We start from the raw sequence: 24,317 nt of genomic DNA on the forward strand, positions 1-24,317 counted from the left end.
GATAACCTGCGCAGATGAACTGCGTCCTGATTTTTGACACTGACACCTGTGGCCAATTGTCATATTCATGTTGACTTTATTCGATGACTTATACCAAAATACATAAGTGTGGGCTAATTGTTTTAGCTATAGAAGCTGTACAGCCCTATATATATATATATATATATATATATATATATATATATATATATATATATATATATATATTCAAACATCACCTATGTAGCCTGTAGCCGAGTTTCCCCAGATAAATGCATTTTAATTTGGTGATTACAGCTCAATTGCATGAAATATATAGAGATAGAGCATCACAGGCTATATCCGAGGCAAAATAGGCTAACAACACCAACACACACTCTAGCAATCCTGGCACCTCAGCAGTCAGCACACACCCAAAAGATCCCCCAACAATTTGTGCCCATGCATTCAAACAAACATCTCGCCCCACACCACACTAAAGGCAAAACCAAAATCCAATATCTGTTCCTCTCTGATCCAGGCCCTTTGACGTTTGTGGAGCGTTTTGAAATACAACAAGACAGCCCTACATATATAGACACTAGACGACTAGTCCCATGCCACAGGAAACCGAGGAAGGATTAGAGATCCCTACACTACCTCTCGTCGGTAAAATAACAATTCGGTGATTGTCGAACAACCAATGAACATAAATCGCGATGTGTGACGTAAGGGTCCCCGTTGATAAGGCGCGGAGGATAGGAGTGTATGTTGGGACCAGAGAGGAGCAGTGATAGGGGGGCTAGCAAGCAGACACTTGAACCGAACGTATAGTCAACTCCTCCTCCAAGATTACTCACACGCTGCAAGCTTTCCTGGCAACGAAACGAAACGAACGGGAGAAAGAAAGAAACAAAAATAATAACAACAGCACCCTGCTAAAAGGAAAACAGAGCTCTCCTTCGCAGACTTCCGAAAGGATTTTAAAAGCAAAAGGCTCTCTCTCTCTGCACGCGTGTTTTTTTTCGTTTGTTTTGTTATTTTTCTACGCACCGAACGAGAAACCTTTCGTTTCCTGACTGTGCAGGTAGTAGTGTGTTGTAGTTTTCTTTGCTTGTTTTTTCCACCCAGCAACTTGGACATATAGTTGAATGGGAAACCCGGCGTATAGCCAGCCAAGGCTGTGTTGGTGCTATACGATGAAGATGTGCGCGCCTTTCTCTTCTTATTAATGCTCTCTTTTTGTATTTACTTGCCATGCTATCGATTCGTTCGGAAAGCATTCGTATGTATTAGAGTCTTAATACACAGTAGGTTATTTGATGTATAGCGACGCTGTCAGTTGACAGAGTTATAGGCTTCCTATTACTGCTGCTCAACAAAAGGACTCTTTTTTCGTTTGGCCAATGCCTTCTAAATTACCCAAATCCCGAGGAGGAGGCACCGGTAGTTGGTATGGTTTTGAATGGTAGCCTAAATGGACATTATTTATAGCTAAGTCAATTCATGGTTAAAGAAAAGAATAACCAGCCTATCCTCCAAAAAAATTAATAAATAAAACACAGTCAAATAATCGGGGCAAGTCGAGAGTGAATCTACCTCGCTCCCTCAGCCTATATTTATTAATTAATCATATCTTATTAATAATGAGAGCTGCACAGATTCGGATGACGGTTTCCATTGGCAGATGATCACGTAGTGTGGACGAGAACACGTGTCCATCCATTTTCTCTCAATCGTTTTTTTTTTTTCCTTCTTCTTCTTCTTCCTGATCTGATCTGGAATTCTTTACTTGTGTCACACCATACAACCAACCCGAGAGAAGGAAAAGGAAAGGGATAATAATAAGACAGACATTTCGAAGTGCCACTGCGCCTTGCACTGTGCACGCGGGGGGCTCCGGGGGGCTGCCTGCCTTGGCTGTAGTAGATTCTTTGCGTCTCATGGAAATCCTGGGCTGCAGATCTGAAGAAAACAGTTATAATATCCTCCCGTCCGCGGCAACGATGCTGTTCCACGGCCTCCCCGGGCCCGGAGGCGACATGCACGGCGTGGTGGAGGAGATGGACCGGCGAGGGAAGAGCGACTCAGCGGCCATCAGCTCCAACATCGATATGGGGGAGTCGGACACGGTATGGAGGAGTGGACACTTATTATTAATAATAATATTATTAGTGCAGGTCGTTTCATTCAGCTGCGAGCCTGCGAATAAACTATAGGAAAAGCTAATTTTAAAATAACTATTTATCGTCTATTCAAATGATCCGGTCAAACTTATTTTGGCCTAACAAACCTTTACAACTAGTAGTAGCCTACATTTATTGTGAATGGCGATACATTGGTTTTAATGTAGGCCTACATAATAGTTTAATTATTATTGTATCAGCTGCCTCTTTTATGTAGGGAATCACTAATCAGTCATATAGCATTTATATAAGACTATTTAAAAGTAGTATGGCACCTTTGTTACTTAATAGTGTGTATTGTGGACTATAATGCAATTTAGGCAAAGGCAAATTCAAACATAATTATTGTTAGTTAATATCGAGCGAAAATAAACCTGAATAGCCTTTGAAAAGATTATTGAGCTAGAATGAATTACTCCAAATGTAAACATTTCAACTCCATGGTCAGCAACAATTAATTTATGTTTTAGTTTAGCATGGTTTACACGTCACACTATCATTTATATATATATATCTATATTTTCCCTTATTTGTTCATATTTAATATTAGCCTATATTTACGAAGATCATTTGATAAATAAGTCTTTGTATTTAAATAGGAAATAAATGTAAAATGGCTGAAATACATTTGTGAGATATTTAATTTAAATATTGTTTTACTGCGCTTCAAGCATAATTTTCTAATTACGTTGCATACATGGGGAATAAACGTGTGTGTGTGTGTGTGTGTGTGTGTGTGTGTGTGTGTGTGTGTGTGTGTGTGTGTGTGTGTGTGTGTGTGTTATTATTTTCTAAGCCTTTGTAAAAGAATAACATTAAATAATAGCCTATTAATAATCGCACATTTCACTTATTTGTATTTTCCCCGTGTATAAGCCTATATCCTAGCAGAACAAAGATACTCAAGCAATATATAATATGCTCCATTGAGGCGTGCATGGCGACAGATATAAATAAGTGACTCACATATATGGCTGGCTGGCCCGAAAAATGAAACGACTTGACATCGTTTTTATTTTAGTTATATCTTTTCCTTTGTCCTACATTATCGTATTCCATCAGGCCATGCATGTGAGAACAGTGACAGGGTGGCTCTGCATGTGTGCGGGCTGTGGCAGCTATAGGAAGATATACACACACACACACACACACACACACACACACACACACACACACACACACACACACACACTCACATATCATTACTATTATTATATTCTCATTATTCTACATTATTGCTTGTATTCCATGCAGACCATGCCCTGCGTGAACAGCGACAGGGTGGCGCTGTGTGCGGGCTGTGGCAGGAAGATAGCGGACCGCTATTACCTGCTGGCGGTGGACAAACAGTGGCACATGCGCTGCCTCAAGTGCTGCGAGTGTAAACTCAACCTGGAGTCTGAGCTCACCTGCTTCAGCAAGGACGGGTCGATCTACTGCAAGGAGGACTACTACAGGTTGGTGAACTATAGTAACTGCTGCATCGCATGCTCCCCGGGGGAATATACGAAGCACTGTTGTACTTTGTATATATGCGAGGAGGAGGGGATGGATGGATGCAAACCCGGTATTTACGCACACAATAGGGCACCGGCCACCGAATCAAAAGAAAGTAGATTATAGGCCTAGTATGAGTATTGCTCTCGCTCGCTGCTGGTCCCCATGCCTGCATGAGAGTGAGACGAATAATCGCACGCATCTCAAAATCTGTCACCTTAATTACAGACGCCCCAAATCTGTGTTGTCATGACATGAAACCAACCAAGCACAATCATGTATACAGGCCAGTGGTTTTAAACCAGTGTTCTTCCGGGGACCTCCAGTGGTCCTTGGGGAGGGGGGGTTCCAGGTGGTCCCCTGCAGCTAAATGATGAAGAGTTGGTATAACCAAATGGACCCTTATTACTTGCGCAAGCAGAGCGCGCAAGTAATCGTTTCGCTTGGTCTCTTCGAAGTGAAGACAAGTTTTCTTCAACGGTGAATCTGTGCCTGGTTTGCTGGGACTAGTTACAACATTACGTCATCCTTGAGAGAGTACATGGTGTGTATATGACGTAATTTGTAACTAGTTACAAATCAGACAATTTGTAACTAGTTACAAATTACGTCATATACACACCATGTACTCTCTCAAGGATGACGTAATGTTGTAACTAGTCCCAGCAAACCAGGCACAGATTTACCGTTGAAGAAAACTTGTCTTCACTTTTTGGAACCAAGTAACCACAGTATACTGCTAATCAACTAGTTACAAATCAGACAATTTGTAACTAGTTACAAATTACGTCATATACACACCATGTACTCTCTCAAGGATGACGTAATGTTGTAACTAGTCCCAGCAAACCAGGCACAGATTTACCGTTGAAGAAAACTTGTCTTCACTTTTTGGAACCAAGTAACCACAGTATACTGCTAATCAAATTACAACTACATACTCTGTATGTAGTTACTTGCGCAAGCAGAGCGCGCAAGTAATCGTTTCGCTTGGTCTCTTCGAAGTGAAGACAAGTTTTCTTCAACGGTAAATCTGTGCCTGGTTTGCTGGGACTAGTTACAACATTACGTCATCCTTGAGAGAGTACATGGTGTGTATATGACGTAATGTTGTAACTTGTAACTGATTAGCAGTATACTGTGGTTACTTGGTTCCAAAAAGTGAAGACAAGTTTTCTTCAACGGTAAATCTGTGCCTGGTTTGCTGGGACTAGTTACAACATTACGTCATCCTTGAGAGAGTACATGGTGTGTATATGACGTAATGTTGTAACTTGTAACTTGTAACTAGTCCCAGCAAACCAGGCACAGACTGTATGTAACTAGTAGAACAACTACATACAGTCTGTGCCTGGTTTGCTGGGACTAGTTACAAGTTACAAGTTACAACATTACGTCATATACACACCATGTACTCTCTCAAGGATGACGTAATGTTGTAACTAGTCCCAGCAAACCAGGCACAGATTTACCGTTGAAGAAAACTTGTCTTCACTTTTTGGAACCAAGTAACCACAGTATACTGCTAATCAAATTACAACTACATACTCTGTATGTAGTTGTAATGTGATTTGTAATTTGTAAATCTGTGCCTGGTCTGCTGGGATGTATATTTCAACAAATTTGAAAGTATTATTACAGAAATTGAAGTTAGAGACACATATTACTCTGATCATGATTTAGTATTAATATCACTATAGTACAAAATGAAATACATTTAAAACAATTGACAATTTACAATAAGTAATAAAATAATTATACTGTATAATATATTTTAATTCAGTTTATATACCTTTTTTTTCATCACATATCAATGATTCATTTTTCTGTAAAAAAGTAGTTAGGTAGCAAATAGTTACACGTAATGATTATACATTTCAAACGTTCCTTCACAGAGATACTGAGATGTGATACTTTCCAGCGGTCGAAAGTACTTGCGCGCTCTGCTTGCGCACTAGTAGGCCATTTATGGCCTACTAGTGTGCAACAAGCAAGTATGCACTCGGCAGAGTGCAGTTCTAGTCTTTAACTATTGAGAGCGTTGCATGCAATTATAGGCTCTCAAGAGTTACATTATTGTTAAACACCTGCATTAGTTCATTTACAAGAAGTCTACATCAAATTAGAGAATGTAAAATCATTATTTTGTTCAAGGTTTGCCTTGTCTCTTTTGTGGACAAAATCATATCCAAAGATAACAAAATATTCAAAGTTGTGGGTCTGACTCGAGGCTAAAAGTCACCAAATAGTGATCCGTGGCTCAAATGCCTTGACATGAAAAGAGTTGAAACTCTCCCAGAATAACCCCCAATAACAACATAATTAGAACATTAAACACCACAGAAAATTACAAAAACAATAACACGTGTATATATTTTGTGTGTGTTGTCGTTAACGTTCACTCCACTGATGAGGATGTCTGTTTTCCCGCAGAAGATTTTCCGTGCAGAGGTGCGCGCGCTGCCACCTCGGCATCTCGGCCTCGGAGATGGTGATGCGCGCGCGGGACCTCGTGTACCACTTGAACTGCTTCACGTGCACGACGTGCAACAAGATGCTCACGACCGGGGACCACTTTGGCATGAAGGACAGCCTGGTGTACTGTCGCCTGCACTTTGAGACTCTCATACAGGGAGAATACCAGTCGGCGCACTTTAACAACAACAGCAACGCGCACGGGGACGTTAACGCGCCGCACCACCCGCACAAAGGACTGCACGGCAATGCCGCCAACACGCTCGGACTATCCTACTTCAACGGCGTGGGCACGGTGCAGAAAGGCCGCCCCAGGAAACGGAAAAGCCCGGGGCCCGGAGCGGAGCTAGCGGCCTATAACGCAGGTAAGAACGGGAACAACCCCAATAATAACAACACAACATTTTAAGCCAAGCCTGGTATAGGCTATGCATGCATGGCGCCTATAATGCCCCGGACATATTAATTATTCATGTATGTTGTGTCTTTAAATGTTCTGATGAATTGAAAATGGAGGACCCTTAGTGCTTTTTATGGTGTTATCCTCTTAGCAGATTTTGTATTGACCCTGCACTTTCCTTTAACTGTAGTATACCCATTCTGTACAATTTTCAATCAATCAAGTATTAATAAGCAGAATGGCAAAAAAAGGCAACATTATCAAGGCACCATTCACCACGAAAACACGTTCATGTCTATTGATTTGTGTCACATGGTGTGAAAATAAGATATAATAGGCCCATGCTAGCACTGTTGTATCAAGAACTGCATGTAGGTGAAATAGAACATGCAATTTCGCAGGATATGATTGTAATGCCCATTAAATAAAGGGTGCTATAGGCCCCAAAAGTTTACAACGATTCTTGCAATAATATTAAATCTAGGCCAGTATTTCCAAACAAATTCCTTTCATCATTTTAACCCCCTCCTCAACCGTCACTAAACCTGCACTTTCTTCAGATTAGGATATGAAAATTGAAAGTGTAATTCATTTGTAATGTTTTGCTTTTGAAAAATAAGCCAACATATAGCCTGTTTGGCATTATAGCATATATAGTTTTTTTATTATTATTATTATTTTTTTTTTTAAAACAATAGGAATTCGTTTCACTCAGAAACAATACTAAAAACATTTAAAAAGTAATCCAATATAGTGTTTATTTCTTTATTTTCTTTGATGTTCAACAACAGAACATTATACGACAACACATATGCCTATAAACATCGGGATCACATGCAGTTATTATATTTAACACTTATTGTAACTTGCATTTTTTTTTACCAAGGATTGGAAGGGTGACCCCCCCCCCTCTCTCTCTCTCTCTCTTTCCTCACCCATGGCCTCTTTGGGGGGAAAAGTTTTTTGAAGTTCCGGCTTTCGCTTTTGCCATTTTCCACTTGTCAGGCCTCATAGTCCTCCTGCGTTCCCCCATGCTCGCCCTGTCTGTGCACATTCAGACAGTCAGGGGGCCTTGCATCGGACGGGGACGGGGCCAAATTGGGTGTAGTATACAAAGGGAGATCAATGGGACTTGATGAGTTATTCACTGAAGGAAGAAATGTGTGTGTGCGTGTGTTTGCGCGTGTGTGTGCGTGCGTGCGTGTGTGTGTGTGTGTGTGTGTGTGTGTGTGTGTGTGTGTGTGTGTGTGTGTGTGTGTGTGTGTGTGTGTGTGTGTGTGTGTGTGTGTGTGTGTGTGCGCTCGCGTGTGTGTTTGACAGGGGCAGTAACCTAGTGACACGCCAGTTAAAATGAGTTTTGACATTTAAATTCTAATTCTGTAGGCTACTTTAGAAGCATGCATGCTGCAGGATTGAGATGAAAATAAACAATCAGACCCAATATGCCAACTATTAGAAATAATACAGACATACAGGCAACAGATGGATTATAGAAACTTTTTTTTTTACTTTCTTTTTCTTTTATAATTATCTTTCGTTTCTCACTTCGTTTTTGGCAAAAATCTCTAACAATTTTGTCTTCTTTAGACTGTTGTAAATTAAGATGAGACATAATAAATATTGAATAGTGTACTGTAGTATAAGCCTAGTAGGCTATACATGCACAACTCACCTGACAGTTGGGGGTGGAGGGAGGGAGGGAGGGAGGGGGGAGAGGGAGGGAGGGGGGGGAGAGTGTCTGGAAGGTGCTGCCCTCTTCTGTTGACACGTGGAAACAAAACGTATAGCTATAGTTTCAAGCAGTGTTGATTTTGACAGCAAATGTTTTTGATTTTCGTTTCAGTCATAGTCCCTTGAATATAGTTTTCATTTAGTTTTAGTCACATTTCAGTCACCTGGAATAATTCAGTGTTATAGTCTATAGTTTTAGTTGACTAAATATCATAAGATTTTAGTTGCCTATATCTACAGTCGACTAAAATGTATTTTGGCATGCAGGCCTTGATGGCTGATTTTACACTTGTTGAAAATAGCAGATTTACAAGCTCACAATGCGCTGTGAGCTTGTAAATCTGCTATTTTGAGCATGCAACCAAGTGTAAAATGACTTGTGTCTTGTACTCTGTGTCTTGGATCTCTTGTCCACTAGTCCCTTCCTAACATTTTAGTGTAGTTTTTATTTGTTGAAGAAATTGCCAATATATTTAGTCTAAGTTTTTGTCGTCATAGCTTAGTTTTCATTTAGTTTCCATTTAATTTCCGTCAGTCGGACTGATGAGCAAAGACAACTATGTAAAAACAAAACAATACACATCATTCAGTTCATGAAATTGTTGCCCATATGCTTTTGCCAAAAACAGACATTTGCTATGTCTGGCGTTTGTGGGCTAATTAAGTGAAGTGTTATTCTGACGATTTTCAATGACTAATTCTTTTTTTTAAATCATATTTGCGGCGTTTAATACGGAAGACGGACTGTTATGCACGCAGCAACACTTTCACGTGTGCCAAGAAAACAGTATCCGGGAAATAATGTGTGACATTTATTTCTGAGGCTCAGCACTCTGTCTCACGTTACATTTAAACAAACACATACCAATTAGGCGACATATAGTCTACGATTTGTATAACGAACGAATACAATAAAATCATATATATATATATATATATATATATATATATATATATATATATATATATGAAGAAATACAATAAATACTTATTGAGTTCGTTGTTTACTCTGTAGTCATGTCAGATTCACTTGTATTGTTTAAAAGGCGAATCATTCGTGATTCATGGCTCCCTGTTGAAATGACATTTTGTAAATGACCCAAACAAGTAAAAGTATCATTTTAGTCAAATTAATTGTTGGTGACATGGAGTCTTCAATGCCCCCCACCCCCCCTCCCATTTTTTAAAATCTAGGCTACGTATACACATCAGTACTTATATTGTATATTGTAAAATGTGTATTTGGAATATTTAATTCAAAGAAATTATTAGTTTTGACTAAGGAATGTATTGTATACACACACACACACACACACACGCACACGCACACACACACACACACACACACACACACACACACACACACACACACACACACACACACACACACACACACACACACACACGCACACACATGTTTGTCTATCTATACACATGCTTGTGTGCTGTTTTAAAAAATATGTCAACTGTATTGTATGTAACAATGGTTTGCCATCTATGCACTTTGTAACTGGCTGTTCTCCTATTGTCTGACTGCACTTTCAGTGTTTATGTCATTTGTACAAGGTATTCCTATATACTTCTGATTATGTGGACATAAATAAACATTTCAAATGTGTGTGTGTGTTGCCCCCCCCTCCCCTCCCCCCAAAGCGCTCAGCTGCAATGAGAACGATGGTGACTCGTTGGACAGAGAGTCTCAGTACAGCTCCAGCCAGAAGACCAAGCGCATGAGGACGTCCTTCAAGCACCACCAGCTGAGGACCATGAAGTCCTACTTCGCCATCAACCACAACCCCGACGCCAAGGACCTCAAGCAGCTCGCACAGAAGACCGGCCTCACCAAGCGCGTCTTACAGGTGACTGAAACCCTTCTTGTACAGTACACTGATATTACCTTCTCGCTCAAATGTGAATCTCGATTTTCCTATGCCACAAGAATTGAGATTACGATTCTCCTGTAGTTGCTGGACATTAAAAATGTGGCACCTGGAGCCATCTACTGTAGCTTTAAACAAGACGACATCAAAGTGCTTGACCTATTTTATGAAGTCTCTCTCTAGTAGCAAAAACACAAGAGTAACTAAAATGAATTGGACAGCCAAATAGTGCTGCACGATTCTTCCGCACATCTAGAAATGAGATCGCATATGTGTCTGAATCTAGATTGCGATCTTTTTTTCCGATTAATCGTACAGCACTACTGCATGTGAACCCATTGAGACCGGCCAGTATCAATAAAAAGTATCAATAATATACTACCCCTACTCATACTACTATATTGGCATCAAAATGTACTTAAAGTAACAAAAGTGGAAAGTGCAGAATGTCTTAATTTCAAGTTTTCAAATGTATAAAAAATATTTTGAAAATAGCCGATCTACAAGATATGCTTTTCAAATAATTGTAATGGAGTAAAAGTAGTATTTGCCTCTGAGATGTAGTGGAGTAGGAGTACAAGAAAGTAAATTGGAACTACAAGTACAAATACCTCAAAATTATACTTTCCCACCACTGGTAATTGAAAGGTTGTATACCTGAACTATACACAATAAAACACTATATTGTACTTCTAAATCAGCAGTTCTCAGACAATTTAAAATGTAAAAATAGCAGATGTACAAGCTCGCAGCGTGGCATAAAGAGACGCACTGCAGCTTGTAGATCTACTAATTGTGAATAGCCAACGCAAAAATGACAGAATGCTTTCACGGTTAGAATGGGATCAATGAGAAAGTTTGAAAAAAATTACCCGTACTCTCCTTGTTACACTTACTGAGGACTTTACACTATGTATTGAGGGGGAAATATATAATAATTATAGCTTCATTTGTACAGCACTTGATGAAAGTCAACTCAAGTACACATCAGTGCGTTGACAAAGGAAACAAGATAATCCGGGTTGTGACAACTTATTCACTCTTCTAAAGTGTCTGTAAATGTTATTGTTGGAAGAATGTGAGGAATATCTGCCTGTGTGGGAGAGACGGCGAGGAGATTTCATTATAGGCTCGGGGTGCAAATTTCTATAGGATGTAATTATCTTATGTGTATGCATACCTAAAGCTTTTTCTATAATATAATATAATATAATAATATAATTTTGATTCCAAAAAAGTGGAATTGTGAAAATTGTTTAGCTTGCTTTGAGAAAACAAAATCTAAATTATATAAGCTAATATACATACATACACAAGTAGTATTCAAACCCAGTGCAGTATACTATTGAAATGTCTGTTATTGGTAGATATTGTTTTGCAGTCTGGTTATTTTAATGGAATGCAATGATTACAAGGACAGTGCTGAAATCAAACAGATCAAGGATTTTCTGTTTCAGTGGATAACATATTATTGTGATGACTGAAAGATTTAAAAAGAAAATGATCGCAATAATACAGCTCATGGGAAGAGTGAGAGCACAGCGCAGAGCGTTTGAGTTCTACAAAGATGACAGCATATTATCCAGGGGATTGTAAAAGGAGGAAAAAAGAGAGACAAAAAGGTTTCTGAATCAAAATATCTGTAAAAGAGGGAGAAGAAAAAAAGAACAACCAATCCTGCTGCTTTAATTATCGCTTGCAGAAAACAAAGCAATCATTTTGCTTTGATGCATTCTGGTTTTATTATTTTATTTTACATGCCTGTTATTCCAGATGAAGCGCGTCTCCTCGTGCCCCCCCTCCGCGCCACATATACAGCTCTATCATTACGATTCCCTCACTAAAAACTGTCATAACGTTTAACGTTTTGTTTTTCCTATATATATTCTTCACCTTGCTTGCCGTGGGCTGCTGCTGCAAACCTCTCCAGGTGTGGTTCCAGAACGCCAGGGCCAAGTTTCGGCGGAACCTGCTGCGCCAGGAGAACACGGGCGGCGTGGACAAGGGCGCGTCGGACGGCTCCACACTGCCGTGCGGCACGCCGTCGGGGCCCGTCTCGGAGATCTCCAACGGCTCCATGAGCCCGTCCAGCTGCACGCCCACCACCCTGACGGACCTGACCAACCCCACCATGCCCACTGTCACCTCCGTGCTCAGCTCCGTGCCCGGTGGGGGCATCATGGACGTGCACGAGTGCAGGAGCCCCTCGCAAACGACCCTCACCAGCCTCTTCTGATGGAGGCTTCCTCCTCCGCTAGGGGGGCGCATACGTTGGTCCGACGTATTAACGGTCGGCCATGCAACAGTCCGACACATGTGTGGCTGGTTAAGACTCACCCACCCGTGGCTCCCGACATGCGTTGCCGGTTAAGAGACATGCGTGGCCGGGTTAAGACGCACCAGTGGCTCCCGACATGCACGGCCGGTTAAAACTCACCCATGGCTTCCCTGTGAGGTTAGGTTTTGGGTAGGGTGTCGGACTAATGCCTGTCGGACTGTTAGTACGTCGGACCAAACACATGCACCCCTCCCGTCGTCCCTTCTGTCTCGCCATGCCTCTTCGAGTCCCCGTCCCCCCCTTTTTAACGAGCACCCTCACCGGCCTCTGCTCTCCTCGCCGCGCCGATCCTCCCCGCTCTGTCTCGCCTTGGATGTAAGGTAGAACAATCCTTGACCCACGAAGACGTTTACACGGAACAGGAAAATAACCTAAAAAGGAAGGAAGGAAGGAGGGAAAAGAAGAAAATAGCATTTCGTTTTGCTCATTACAGACTATTTGCCTAGTGAGGCGGCCAACAAACCTCACAGATGGAACAGTTGTTGTTATTTTGATGTTGTTGTTTTGTCCAGAACTGCGGAGACTTGATTTGCATTTTTTCAATGTTTACAGAAAGAGACTAGGGGAAAAGAAAAGAGAGATACAAAAAAATAAGCATAATTTTGGAAATTCTTGTTTTTTTCCCAGCACAGTATTTATGTTGTTGTACAGGAGTCACTGTTAGGATTGTAAAAAAAAATAAACAAAAAAAGACAACACAACATTTGGAAATCTGAGATTAAACACAGGATACAATATCATATGACTGCCATGTGCCTTACAGTCTATTTCATCTTCACCACATCAGATCACTGACCGATGGAATTAAAAACTAGTATGATTTGACACACCAGAGACAGTGTGTGTGTGTGTGTGTGTGTGTGTGTGTGTGTGTGTGCGTGAGAGAGAGAGAGAGAGTTGTGCTTATGTGTATTTCAGCGAATGTTGTGCTTATGTTGGTTTGTGTGTGTGTGCGCGCACACAATGTGTGTACAGTGCTTTTATTAAAAAAAAAGAAAAAGGTTTAGTAGTTGGCCTAAGATTTGGCAAACTAATTACTCCTCTCAAAAAGAAAACATTGTCTTGTCCCCGACCTCACATTTACCTTAGAATAATAAGTTAGAAGCCTGTACCTCAGCCAAGTGGAACCTGTTGTAAATGCGACACAGTGTGTTGATAAAAGTGATAGCTTACGTTGAGCAATAGTTACCTCTCTCCGAGTCCACACCTGGGTGAAATGGTAGCTGCACATATTAAAGTGCTTGTTTTAATCTGCGGAGGTAGAGTAGACGAGTTTACTTAATGACGTTACTGTATCAGAACAATTGCAATTGAATCAGGTTGTTAATCACAGATTTATTTTAATATGCTGATTTTCAAATACTGCGATTGATTGGCTAAACTTTCTGGCACTCACTGGCTCGCCTTATGTGGCAAACATAAGCTCCTCTGGCACTGATGTTGAGAAAAGAAACTATGAAAATCAATGGCAACATAGTGTTGGATACAGGTCTGCTGTTTAACTACAAGTACATCATTTACACACTTTGGAAAGTGGGAGGAAGGACATGCTATTGCTATATTGATCGGGTGTATAGTCCACTTATGCCCTCTATATTTTGTGGTACGACAAATAGTGCAAATAGCAGATCTACAAGCTCACTCGGCATTGTGATTTGTAAGCTTACAAGTAGATATTTTCACTGTTTTTGACACCTACAAATTAAAATTTGTGAGGGGACAAAAAAAGCACAACATATTGGACACCAACGATAATGTGTTCAAACCACCGATGATGAGACTGCACACACTGTGAAATCCGCTGTGTAAATTTTACTCTCAGTAGAATGAACACAGAGGATTTTACTGTGTCGTGTAACTGTAGAAAATATTCTGATCTCTGTCATCAAAGCTTCTGTTCATACAGTAGCTTTCTCACAAGCCCACGTCCAAACGATTCCTTTCCCCCCAATGTTCAAGGAATACTTTTATTAGGAGAAAGAACTCTAAAAGAAAATCTCCTTCTTAACCAGGGATAAATTAACAATAATGATACTTAAAAATGTATTTTTTTCTTCTGGAGTAAAATCTGCAAAATTGCAATTGCAAATTGCGGAAATTTCTGAAAGCGGAAATTGCGAAATTGCGGAAATTGCGGAAATAGAAAATTGCGGAAATTGGAAATTGCGGAAATTGGAAATTGGAAATTGCGGAAAGCGGAAAGCGGAAATTGTGGAAATTGCGGAAAATAGAACACATTGAGCAGGGCACTGCAGGGAGTTGAACCCCGTTCCGGTAAACCAGAAGTACCAGTACCAGTGCCTTAGCTTTTGTGTATTAATTAATTTATAATTAAGGAACATCACTCCACCAAAAGTTTGAGACAAGACGATTTGTTTTCGTTCATATTTTAAGGAAATCTATATTTTTAAGACTAAATATTAGAATCATTTTTTTTCTTTCTTATTTCTTTGCAGTGTGTATCACGAAAGCAAATGCAAATATGAGGAGGTATATTGGCCAGCAATATATTTTACTGTGTAGTCTCATAATCACTCTGAGAACTACTACAATGACTACTGTACCAGGCTCTGCTGGTGTCAACTGCTGTATTGATCCTGACTGATGTCTTCTTTGCTGTTTTCCCCTTAAGCATTCTTTGTACACATCCCCTGTCGTCTTCGGTTCTGTAAGAAATATAAAAAGCTATGATTTTACACCAAGTTTTCATCCCTGCTAGTTTGTGCATCAAAGTCCAAGTGCTCTTTCATGAAATTGCCAATCAGCTGCCGGGAATCTGCACAGTAGTAATTCATCGTATGTCGATGGTGCTTGCCGAAAATAACAGATTTTTGGCAAGTGACACCGTCGTATACGACAAAGTGCTCTTTTCTGAAACTGCTGACGAGTACCTTACATCATTGCACGCTCTCGAACAAAATAACAGCTTTTCAATGAGTGACACTGTCATATGCTATTGCGCAAATTAGCCCAAAGGAAGGCCAGATTCATAAAGTCAGGTTCAGCAGGAGAACTTGCGGGAAACATTCCTCTGGGCCGTTGGAGGATTTATTTTACAGTGACCAGCACCATGACGGGAACTGCAATAAGGGGGCCCAGCTTGCCCAAAATGAATGACCTGAAATTATCATATAAGATTAGGGGCTCACCACAGCAAAAACCTAAGTTCACAGGCAGAGTCGTAAATGATAATTGTTTTTTCTGATGGCCCAGACTGAACTCTTATGATGGAGCTGTGGTTTAAAACTTATAAAAGGTTGACTCAATATTATGCATGCTTCATGGCAGTGAGCAGCAACCAAGTCACAGAGCCCAGCAGGAAGCCCGTGTGGGTTGTGACTTCTACAGTTCTGCACACACGCTAAAATGTTCCTCGTTCATAAGCACAGTTAATACCGATTCGTCTTCACTGGACGCTCGGGCAATGAAAAAGTTCACTCTCCCAATCACTTAAAATATGTGCCTGTGCCAAACCGAGAGGGTGATTGTGGTTGGCAGCCTTCCCGAAAGTGTAATCATAAAAAAGAAAAAAGAAATCTTGTTTCATGAGTAAGCTTTCCCTTGCTCCACTGGAGCAGTTTGTGTGCCCAATTTTCTCATGGCTCCGGCAGCAGCAACTTTTAGCTGAATTTGATCATCAAAGTACGGGAAGATTTTCCATCTAAAGTTTCAGCAGGGTTTACAGTATACTACAACACGGAAGTTTAACAAGGGGGAGAACCTTTGGGGAATATGCAGTATTTTACACTTTGTAAGCAAAACATGAATTATGAAAAACAGACCTCACCTTCCACTGGGGTGCATAATAATTAGAAATGAGGCTTGGGAAAAAAGGGGAGAATCCCCCCTCACAGCTTCACAAACTCGGTAATTATTGCGGTGCATGTTTTAGGGGGTTTGAGGATGCGATTGTGGACAAACAGACTCCCGGGAAACAGCTCTCCTAAATCTTTCTTCATTGAAACCTTTAAGACAATTCAAAGAATTCCTAGATGTAACGTTAGCCTGACTCCTAAAACCATCACAATTGTGGAATCAACACAATTCTGTTCATGCTGGATTTTGTTGATTTAGACATTCTCTGAATGTGCAAAGACAAGTCATGTGTGTGTGTGTGTGTGTGTGTGTGTGTGTGTGTGTGTGTGTGTGTGTGTGTGTGTGTGTGTGTGTGTGTGCTCGCGCATGTGTGCGTGTGTTTTTGTGTGTGCATGCATGTGTGATGACTAACTTGATTCAATACACACATCGTGTGCGTGTGTATTGAATGACCAGAAGTATGCGAGACAGCTGAGGATATGTCTGTCTGCCATCGGCATTTTGAGCCCTGACGACATACAAAAACAATTAGGTCAAACAAACAAACGGACCTCTGTCTGTGATTGAGCACAAAACAAAATCTCTGCTTCAGTTTAACGTAACAACAAAATACTTAAACTACTATAAACAGCATTTTTTGGCTGGCCTGCTTTATGTTAATGTGTGATGTGAACTTGATCCAGTAATTACAAGGAAAGAGAATAACGGAGGCCTGGCAACCATCACATAGAAATAACACAACAGGCTCATAACCAAACATTTACTGTGTGTTAATGGATGCTTATGCTCTTTTTTCCAAGAGATTGTTATTTTAAGGACCATAAAAAAATATGTGTTTGAAAGATTTTTCTCGAGAATGTTTCTGTGGGGCTTTCCACCAGTCTTCAAATTCAGCATGTTTTCAAACCCCATTTTAATGGTAAAGAGTATAGGCATTAAGCCTGATTCATACTTAGTTGCTCAGTTGTGTCCTGTGCCAAAAATGAGTGAGCTTATAGATCTGCTATTTTTTGGCATGGAACGGAGTATGAATTAGACATAAGCATTCAGTGTCATAGCCTCAATAACAACACAATCCACTTGAGTTTAACTAATTAATGTGCCTTTACAGTCGGCTATTTCGATTGCATTTAGCGGATAAACCTATAGGACTGTGACTTGCAAAATGTGCAACAATTTTCAACACTACACCACCTACATGTTGGCAAAATTACAAACAATAACAAAATCACAATCTTTACAGCGGAAAGGACTGCCAGTAATAAACACACCCAAAAAGCTAGGGCTGTCTCTGCTATATGCAGAGTGGCCTGGACTGAAGCCTTTTCTCCAGGCTTGCCCAAGGCAAGCACTCCCAGCTGAAATGGTGCCAAGCAGGGGAAGCGGGGCAGGGACAGACAGAGGGAGAGGGATGGAACACATTTTACATTTTTGCCGATATGCTCTTATATTCCCCTACCAGACTGAGCTGGTAGGTACGTAGGGGGTTCAATGTCTCACAGGGATATCTCTACTTCTACAGGTCTTGTCAACCACCATGCCACCATGCTATACGTAACTGCAGATCAGAATGAGAGCTACATTGAGAGAGAGAGAGAGAGAGAGAGAGAGAGAGAGAGAGAGAGAGAGAGAGAGAGAGAGAGAGAGAGAGAGAGAGAGAGAGAGAGAGAGAGAGAGAGAATGGGGAAATACTGTCTGTAGGCTACAATGTATATGTAACCATATCTGGATCTGATCCCTCACATGGGAGACCAAACATCTGCAGTACCACCAGGTGCCAAAGGGAGATATTAGGCTTCCGGCTTAAAGCAGTAGGCCTATTATAGACAGTTCTATATTGTTGGCTATTGAGGAGAAGCCGTTTGTTGTTGCTACTTTTCCAGAGCTGGGGTGTCCACCACGACCATTATATGAAATACCGGTATTTTGCATATTATTTTCCTTCATAAAATGTTCACTTTTTAGTTTCAAAGTGTCTCAGCACTGTCAGCAGCACTTTATGAGTGTCAGCGTTCCTTTTTACAGCCTCGTGACTTTGTCGATCCCAGTGGTGGAAAGCAACTATAAGTACATTTATTTAAGTACAACTTTGAGGTATTGTTTTATTTTTGCTTTACTTGAGTATTTCCGATTTCCAGTACTTTTACTTCTACTACTCCACTATACATCTCAGAGGCAATTCTTTGAAAAAATGTAGTTACTAGTCATACTTTGTAGATTTGGATTATTATTACAAAACATAGCTACCTCCGTCTGCCAACCTGGGGAGAGCAACGGACAGACCTCATGCTTCCTTCAATGCACGAGGTGTCCAATCCGCTTCTTTTCATCTGACAGTGGGGAATCGGAGTTTGTCTGGTTGGACATGGAAGGAACACGTTATTCTAACCAGTTCCTTTCCCCTCCATCAGGCGCCCCGGCTGGCCAGGGGGAGGCAGTATTGTTTTTTTGTTTTCTTTCTGCTCCTAATTTTCTGCACTGCATGATTCGATTTGTAGCGAGGCATTGTAGAGTACTTACAGTATGACCTATCAATCAATGATGTCTCAATGATTATGTCAGTCATCTCCAAACTTGGGAACGGTTTCGGCCTGAGTAGAAGACTTGAAATGAGACCATCCTGCCTGAGCACATTAATTTTTACTTTAAACGTCGTCCAGTATTCCCATTTTCCACTTTTTCTCACATACCCCCTGTAGTAGCCTACCTCTGCGTACATTATCCTAAACCCTAATTAGGCTACAGTATAATAATAATTCATATATATGAACGACTCCTCATATATTTCCTCTATATAGCACCATCCTAGCAAACTTTAGACAGTATAGAGAGACCCACAAAATAAGGGTTTGTTTATTTTTTATTTATAAAACGACAAAAGCACACATAGCTGGCAGTGAATTCCTTAACTGTAACTTGCTTGTGACGTGAACATGCTACCAATCACCCCATTGACAGTAGCGAAAAACCTCTCAAGGTGGCGCCACCTGTCCATTGAACCCCTCAAGCAGGAAGTAGGCCTCTTACTAATTTGTTTGGAGAAATGTATAGTAAAATGAAAGCAGTTGCGTCGAGGAGCGGTGCAGTGCACTGCATGACCGTAAGAGAAATAGCCAAAAGTTAAATTTGCTAAAATATCAAAGATTAAGAATTTCAAAGACAAACATACCGGTATGAACACACCTCGTTTACGGCGTATTTGAAGAATCTCCAAATTGGATGGAACTTCGAAAAGAACACAGGCAACTCGACGCTGAATCTGTCCCGAATCAGCACCTGTTAACAACATGGAGTTCTTCTTCTTCTTTGCCATGGGGACTGGAGTATTATCATCAACATAGCTGCTACTTACAACAGTTGAATCACGGACTGGCCGCCAAAAAAAGAGCAAAGAAACGTCACTTATTTTAAGGTAGACTATATGCACGCACATTGTAGGCTGTTTATAGTATACTTTGGAGTAGCGCCGAGCTGCCGAATGTATGTATAGGCCTATAAACCAGTGTTTTTCAACCTTTTTCATATCAAGGCCCATTATTTATTCTGCATTTGATTTGAGCCAGGTCCACCATTTTATGACATTCAGTCTCTCAGACACATTATATGTTGTTGTTGTTGTTGTTGTTGTTGTTGTTGTTGGATAAGATTGTTGTATTGATGTTGGTAGTAGGCCTACCATTAGGAGAGATAACAGGCACACATTTATCAAAAATAACAATTCTTCTACATTCTGTAATCGTGTAGACTTCTTGTAAATTAAGTAATGCAGATGTCTCCATTTGGTTACCAATTCCATCATCATGGGGACCACCCTGGAACCCCCTTAAGGACCACTAGTGGTCCCCGGACCACTGTTTGAGAACCGCTGCGTGCCGAGTCTACCGACTATTTATGTCTACTTTGATTTGAAATTTGCAATTTGAGTTATCCCTGGCTGAAACGTGACTGTCATTCATACATCATTAGCCGCAATTTGCAACACATTTGCACACAGAACAAACAAAAAAAGAAGTGAAATAGCACCAGTGAAATGCTATAACTCATTTTTGATAGGCCTAACTGTACTGTACAGAGCCATGCGTCCCAAAATAGAGCAGCACCATATTTAGATAGAGGTTGAGGGGGTGTGGCTCTGGACTGGAGGTCAGTGTGCCAGCCCAGCATCATTGGAAAGCAGAGCTTCGCAGTCCCGCCCACAGGCCCGGAAGATCATTCCCCATTCATTTTTCCCATAGACGTTTCACAACGTTTTTTTTCTTCTTTCTAATTATTTGATTGGCCCAAAACATTGTGTTTATTGTCATGATTTATCACAAGAAGAGTTGGCTTTGTCCGATGGTTAAATGTCTGTAAATAAATATTTTTTGAAACGTCTATGGGAAAAATGAATGGGGAATTCTTCTCTTCTTCTTCTTCCGGGCCTGATGTCATGAAAGGGGGCAGGACTGCGACGCTCTATGCCCTCTTTAGGTGACATCATTTTTTACTCAACTCAGTCAAACGTTGTTGGTGTTATAGAGAGAGTCTTATATCCCACACTAATCTACTTGTGTGCCTAAGAGGAAACCATGTCATTTCCCCCTGTGTGTGCCCAGAAAACCTAGAACTGGCCTAGGCTACTCTCTGGAAGGAACCCAGAGGCTGGAGGAGGACAGGACTGTCAGAAGACAGCAACAGAGGCAACAGAGACACAGGAGGAACACACCCATGACTGCCATTACCACTACCACCACTACAACCTACCCATGCCCCACCTGCAATAAAACATGTAATTCCAGGATTGGACTCTTTAGCCATCAAAGAACTCACCGTTAAGGACATAAGTGGACGTCATCATCGGATTCGATGGACAACAATAAGCAAGTAAGTGTGTGGCTCTTTGCATTATACTTGTGCTTCTTCAGCAATAAATACTACACAACGTGCTACCCATGACGACTAAATAAAAGTGAAATAGGCGATGGACTAACCGATGGACTAGCATCTTCCCCTGTAGCGGAACAAGATGACCACTTTACACCTTCGTAAACTTAACCCGAGTTGTCTCTGGACTTGGTTGGTCCACTCCTTTTTCCCCTTCTATACCAAATCTCTTCGCCAAAAACTCTTGTCTCTTCACGTGTGTGCGCATGCTCAGACTCAGAGACAGAGTTATTTAATGAAACTCAACTTATAACGTCCTGTCTCGCTATCACAAACATGTCGCCCTGTGTAGCCTGGCTATTCCTGTGTGTGTGGCGTGCACACAGAGAGAGAGAGAGAGACCATGTATGGGTCTCGCGCTTGTATCACGGCATCCTGCACGTGCGTGAGATGTCAAAATGAATTGGAATAAAAAGCAAATGTTGTAGCCTATATGTATCGGGTCTGGATCGCATCTTGGTGAACTCTTGCAGTGTGTGATCCCTAGTCGGCGATCAATCGTTTAGTGTTAAAGCCACAAAGATAATATGACAGCCGATAAAAAAAGACTCCTGTAGTGTGAAATACATAACGATCTGATGACTCGCCGACAACTTTAAAACTCCCACAGTGTGTATTGTTTATTGTTTATTGTTTATAAGGATCCCCATTAGCTTTGCCTTGACAAAAGCTAGTCTTCCTGGGGTCCGACACAGACAAACATTTAACATAGGCAATACTTACAATTGTTTACAAACTCAAAATAAAACGTAGTAAAATAAAATATAAAATAAGAAAATAAAAAAACATAGGAGAAATAAAAAACAAAGAAACATAGCAAAAAAATCACTTTCAAGTGGGGGCCATTAGTCATTTTACACTTGGTTGCATGCTGAAAATAGCCATTTTGACGGCATTTTAGTGCATTTTAGTCGACTAAATCACCTGTAGATTTAGTCGACTAAAATCTTATGAGATTTAGTCGACTTTCACTAAAACTAGACTAACACTAACACATTCCAGGTGACTAAAATGTGGCTAAAACTAAATAAACTATTCAAGAGACTAAAAACTGCTGCCAAAATAAAACAACACTGTTTCATAGAATAGATAACGGTAATGAAAAGGTTTCCCCTATAAAATATTTGAAGACTGTCTCTCTTCCCACTGTACAAGCAGCAGCATGGTATGCTTCTGAAACAGCACTGTTATTTCAGGACCATGGAGAGCGCTTTCTTGTGTGACGTCAAAATAGTTATTAGATTTGAACCCCACGGCATGCTGTACGCGATGGGATTTAAACACTTTAATACTGTTTCTTTTTTTTTTAAATATATTTTTTTATCCCACGATTTTGTAACCCATTTTTCACCCCTGTGCCAATCATCTACTGTGATCCTGGGCTCTACACACCCTCCGCCAACCTGGGGAGAGCAACGGACTTAACTCATGCTCCCTTCATGCCTGAGTGTCCAAGTTGCTCCTTTACACCTGACAGGGGGGAGTTTCCCTGGTTGGACGTAGCGCGTGGAAGGAACACGTTATTCCAACCAGTTCCTTTCCCCTCCATCAGGCACCCGGCTGGCCAGGGGGAGGCAGTTTAGAGACCAGGATTACTGCATGTTTTTGTGAGGGTACCTACCCTAGGGGACACGGGGAGAACATGCAAACTCCACACAGAAAGGCCCTTTCGCCAACCCCGCCTTAATACTGTAACAGTATTAAGGCGGGGTTGGCGAAAGGGTTAGTTAGCATATAATCATAGAAACAGTGTTTCTGTGATTATATGTTAACTAACTGCAAAACCTTGGGAGCGTGTGTATGGGATCTAACTTAATCCACTTCTTTACACCGGATATCTTGTGATTATTATGTGACAATGAACTTGTGAAGTTAAGTTTGTGATGTCAGAGAGAGAGTTGAGTCTACTTGCATCAATTTGCATGGCGATGTCCCTATAGTACTTACGTGTGTGTGTTAGGCATGTGAATCTCGTCTCATCTCACGATTCGATACGCATCTCGATGCACTGCCAGCGATACGATACATTAGAGATACATGGAATCCCCTGGCGATACGATGCGATACGATTCTCCCTCTTCCCGATGCGATGCGATGCGATAACCATTTAGTTCAAATCAATGCGATACGATGCGATTCACCCCTCTACCGATACGATGCGATTTGATGGAGATTCATCACAATAGAAAGGATTTATATTAAAGCTCTATTAATTTCCCAAAACATGTAAAAATGCATTACATTTAAATTCAAAGCAATTTATTGTTTTACTGTAGGTTAGTATTATAGCTCTGCATCTCAAACAACCCAAATTATAGAATTATGTAAGTAAACAAAGGGTCTGCTCTCTGCTGGTTATTGTGGAATTGTTAGATTACTAATAATCATAGGCTATAGTATAATAATTATATCTCAAAGGTCAATTTGAGGTTTTGAGTATAGAGGGTTCAAGAGATTAAAATGTAATATCCTATGTAATAGCTCAATTAATGTTACCAACATATAAATAGAAAATAAACAAATAAACAAAACAAAAATGACAGGTCACACTCGTAGTGCTGTCAAACAAGTAGTTTAATCTGCAACACAGTTTAATAATATAATTGCCTATGTATAGTGGGGGTCCCTGCTTGATCTCTCACTCTCAGCTAAGTGGTCCTTGGCTTGACCTAAAAAACATTGAAGACCCTGGCCTGCATGTATTATTAACGTTATAAATACATAGCAGATGTACAAGCTCACAACGCGTCTCATCCACGCCCCGCTGTGAGCTTGTGGATCTGCAATTTTAGGCGTGCGACACCGTCTTGCTGCAGAATATAAATAAGGCTTCTATCCCAGAGAATAGCAGGGGAAAGCTGGACAGTGGAAAGTTGTGGAACGGTTGTAAACGACTTTAAACGCAAGCAGTACACTGACCCAGCTGTGGCGTTGTTGTTGTTGTACACGTGTGCAGAAGCAGAAGCAGAAGCTTTCTTTAATTACAAATTGATGATCGCGAGTCGCGACGCAGATTCGCGTCGGAGAATCAGCTAGAACAGCTGTGGGGTGTGGATCATTTGCAGCACGCAGCGCTACAGTGAAAAGTCAACTGATCGACGGACAGCTATTTT

General features: G+C 40.9%; 1 protein-coding gene across 2 annotated transcripts; it reads left to right on the top strand.

Annotated features, from left to right (window-relative positions):
• Positions 1–832: 832 nt before the first annotated feature.
• On the top strand, positions 833–15,161 carry lhx2b (LIM homeobox 2b). Of its 2 annotated transcripts, none has more exons than XM_080765246.1 (5): positions 833–2,090; positions 3,399–3,601; positions 6,075–6,481; positions 9,901–10,106; positions 12,058–15,161. In XM_080765246.1, exons 1-5 carry the CDS (start codon positions 1,902–1,904, stop codon positions 12,361–12,363), a joined length of 1,311 nt encoding a protein of 436 aa, XP_080621372.1. In that variant the 5' UTR covers positions 833–1,901; the 3' UTR covers positions 12,364–15,161. The 2 variants fall into 2 exon arrangements, with proteins under 2 accessions (XP_080621372.1, XP_080621373.1); XM_080765247.1 differs by having other exon boundaries at positions 6,078–6,481.
• Positions 15,162–24,317: the final 9,156 nt, after the last annotated feature.

The sequence above is a fragment of the Protomyctophum bolini genome, assembly GCF_963924005.1.
Source record: "Protomyctophum bolini genome assembly, chromosome: 6".
Classification (NCBI taxonomy): Eukaryota; Metazoa; Chordata; class Actinopteri; order Myctophiformes; family Myctophidae; genus Protomyctophum; species Protomyctophum bolini.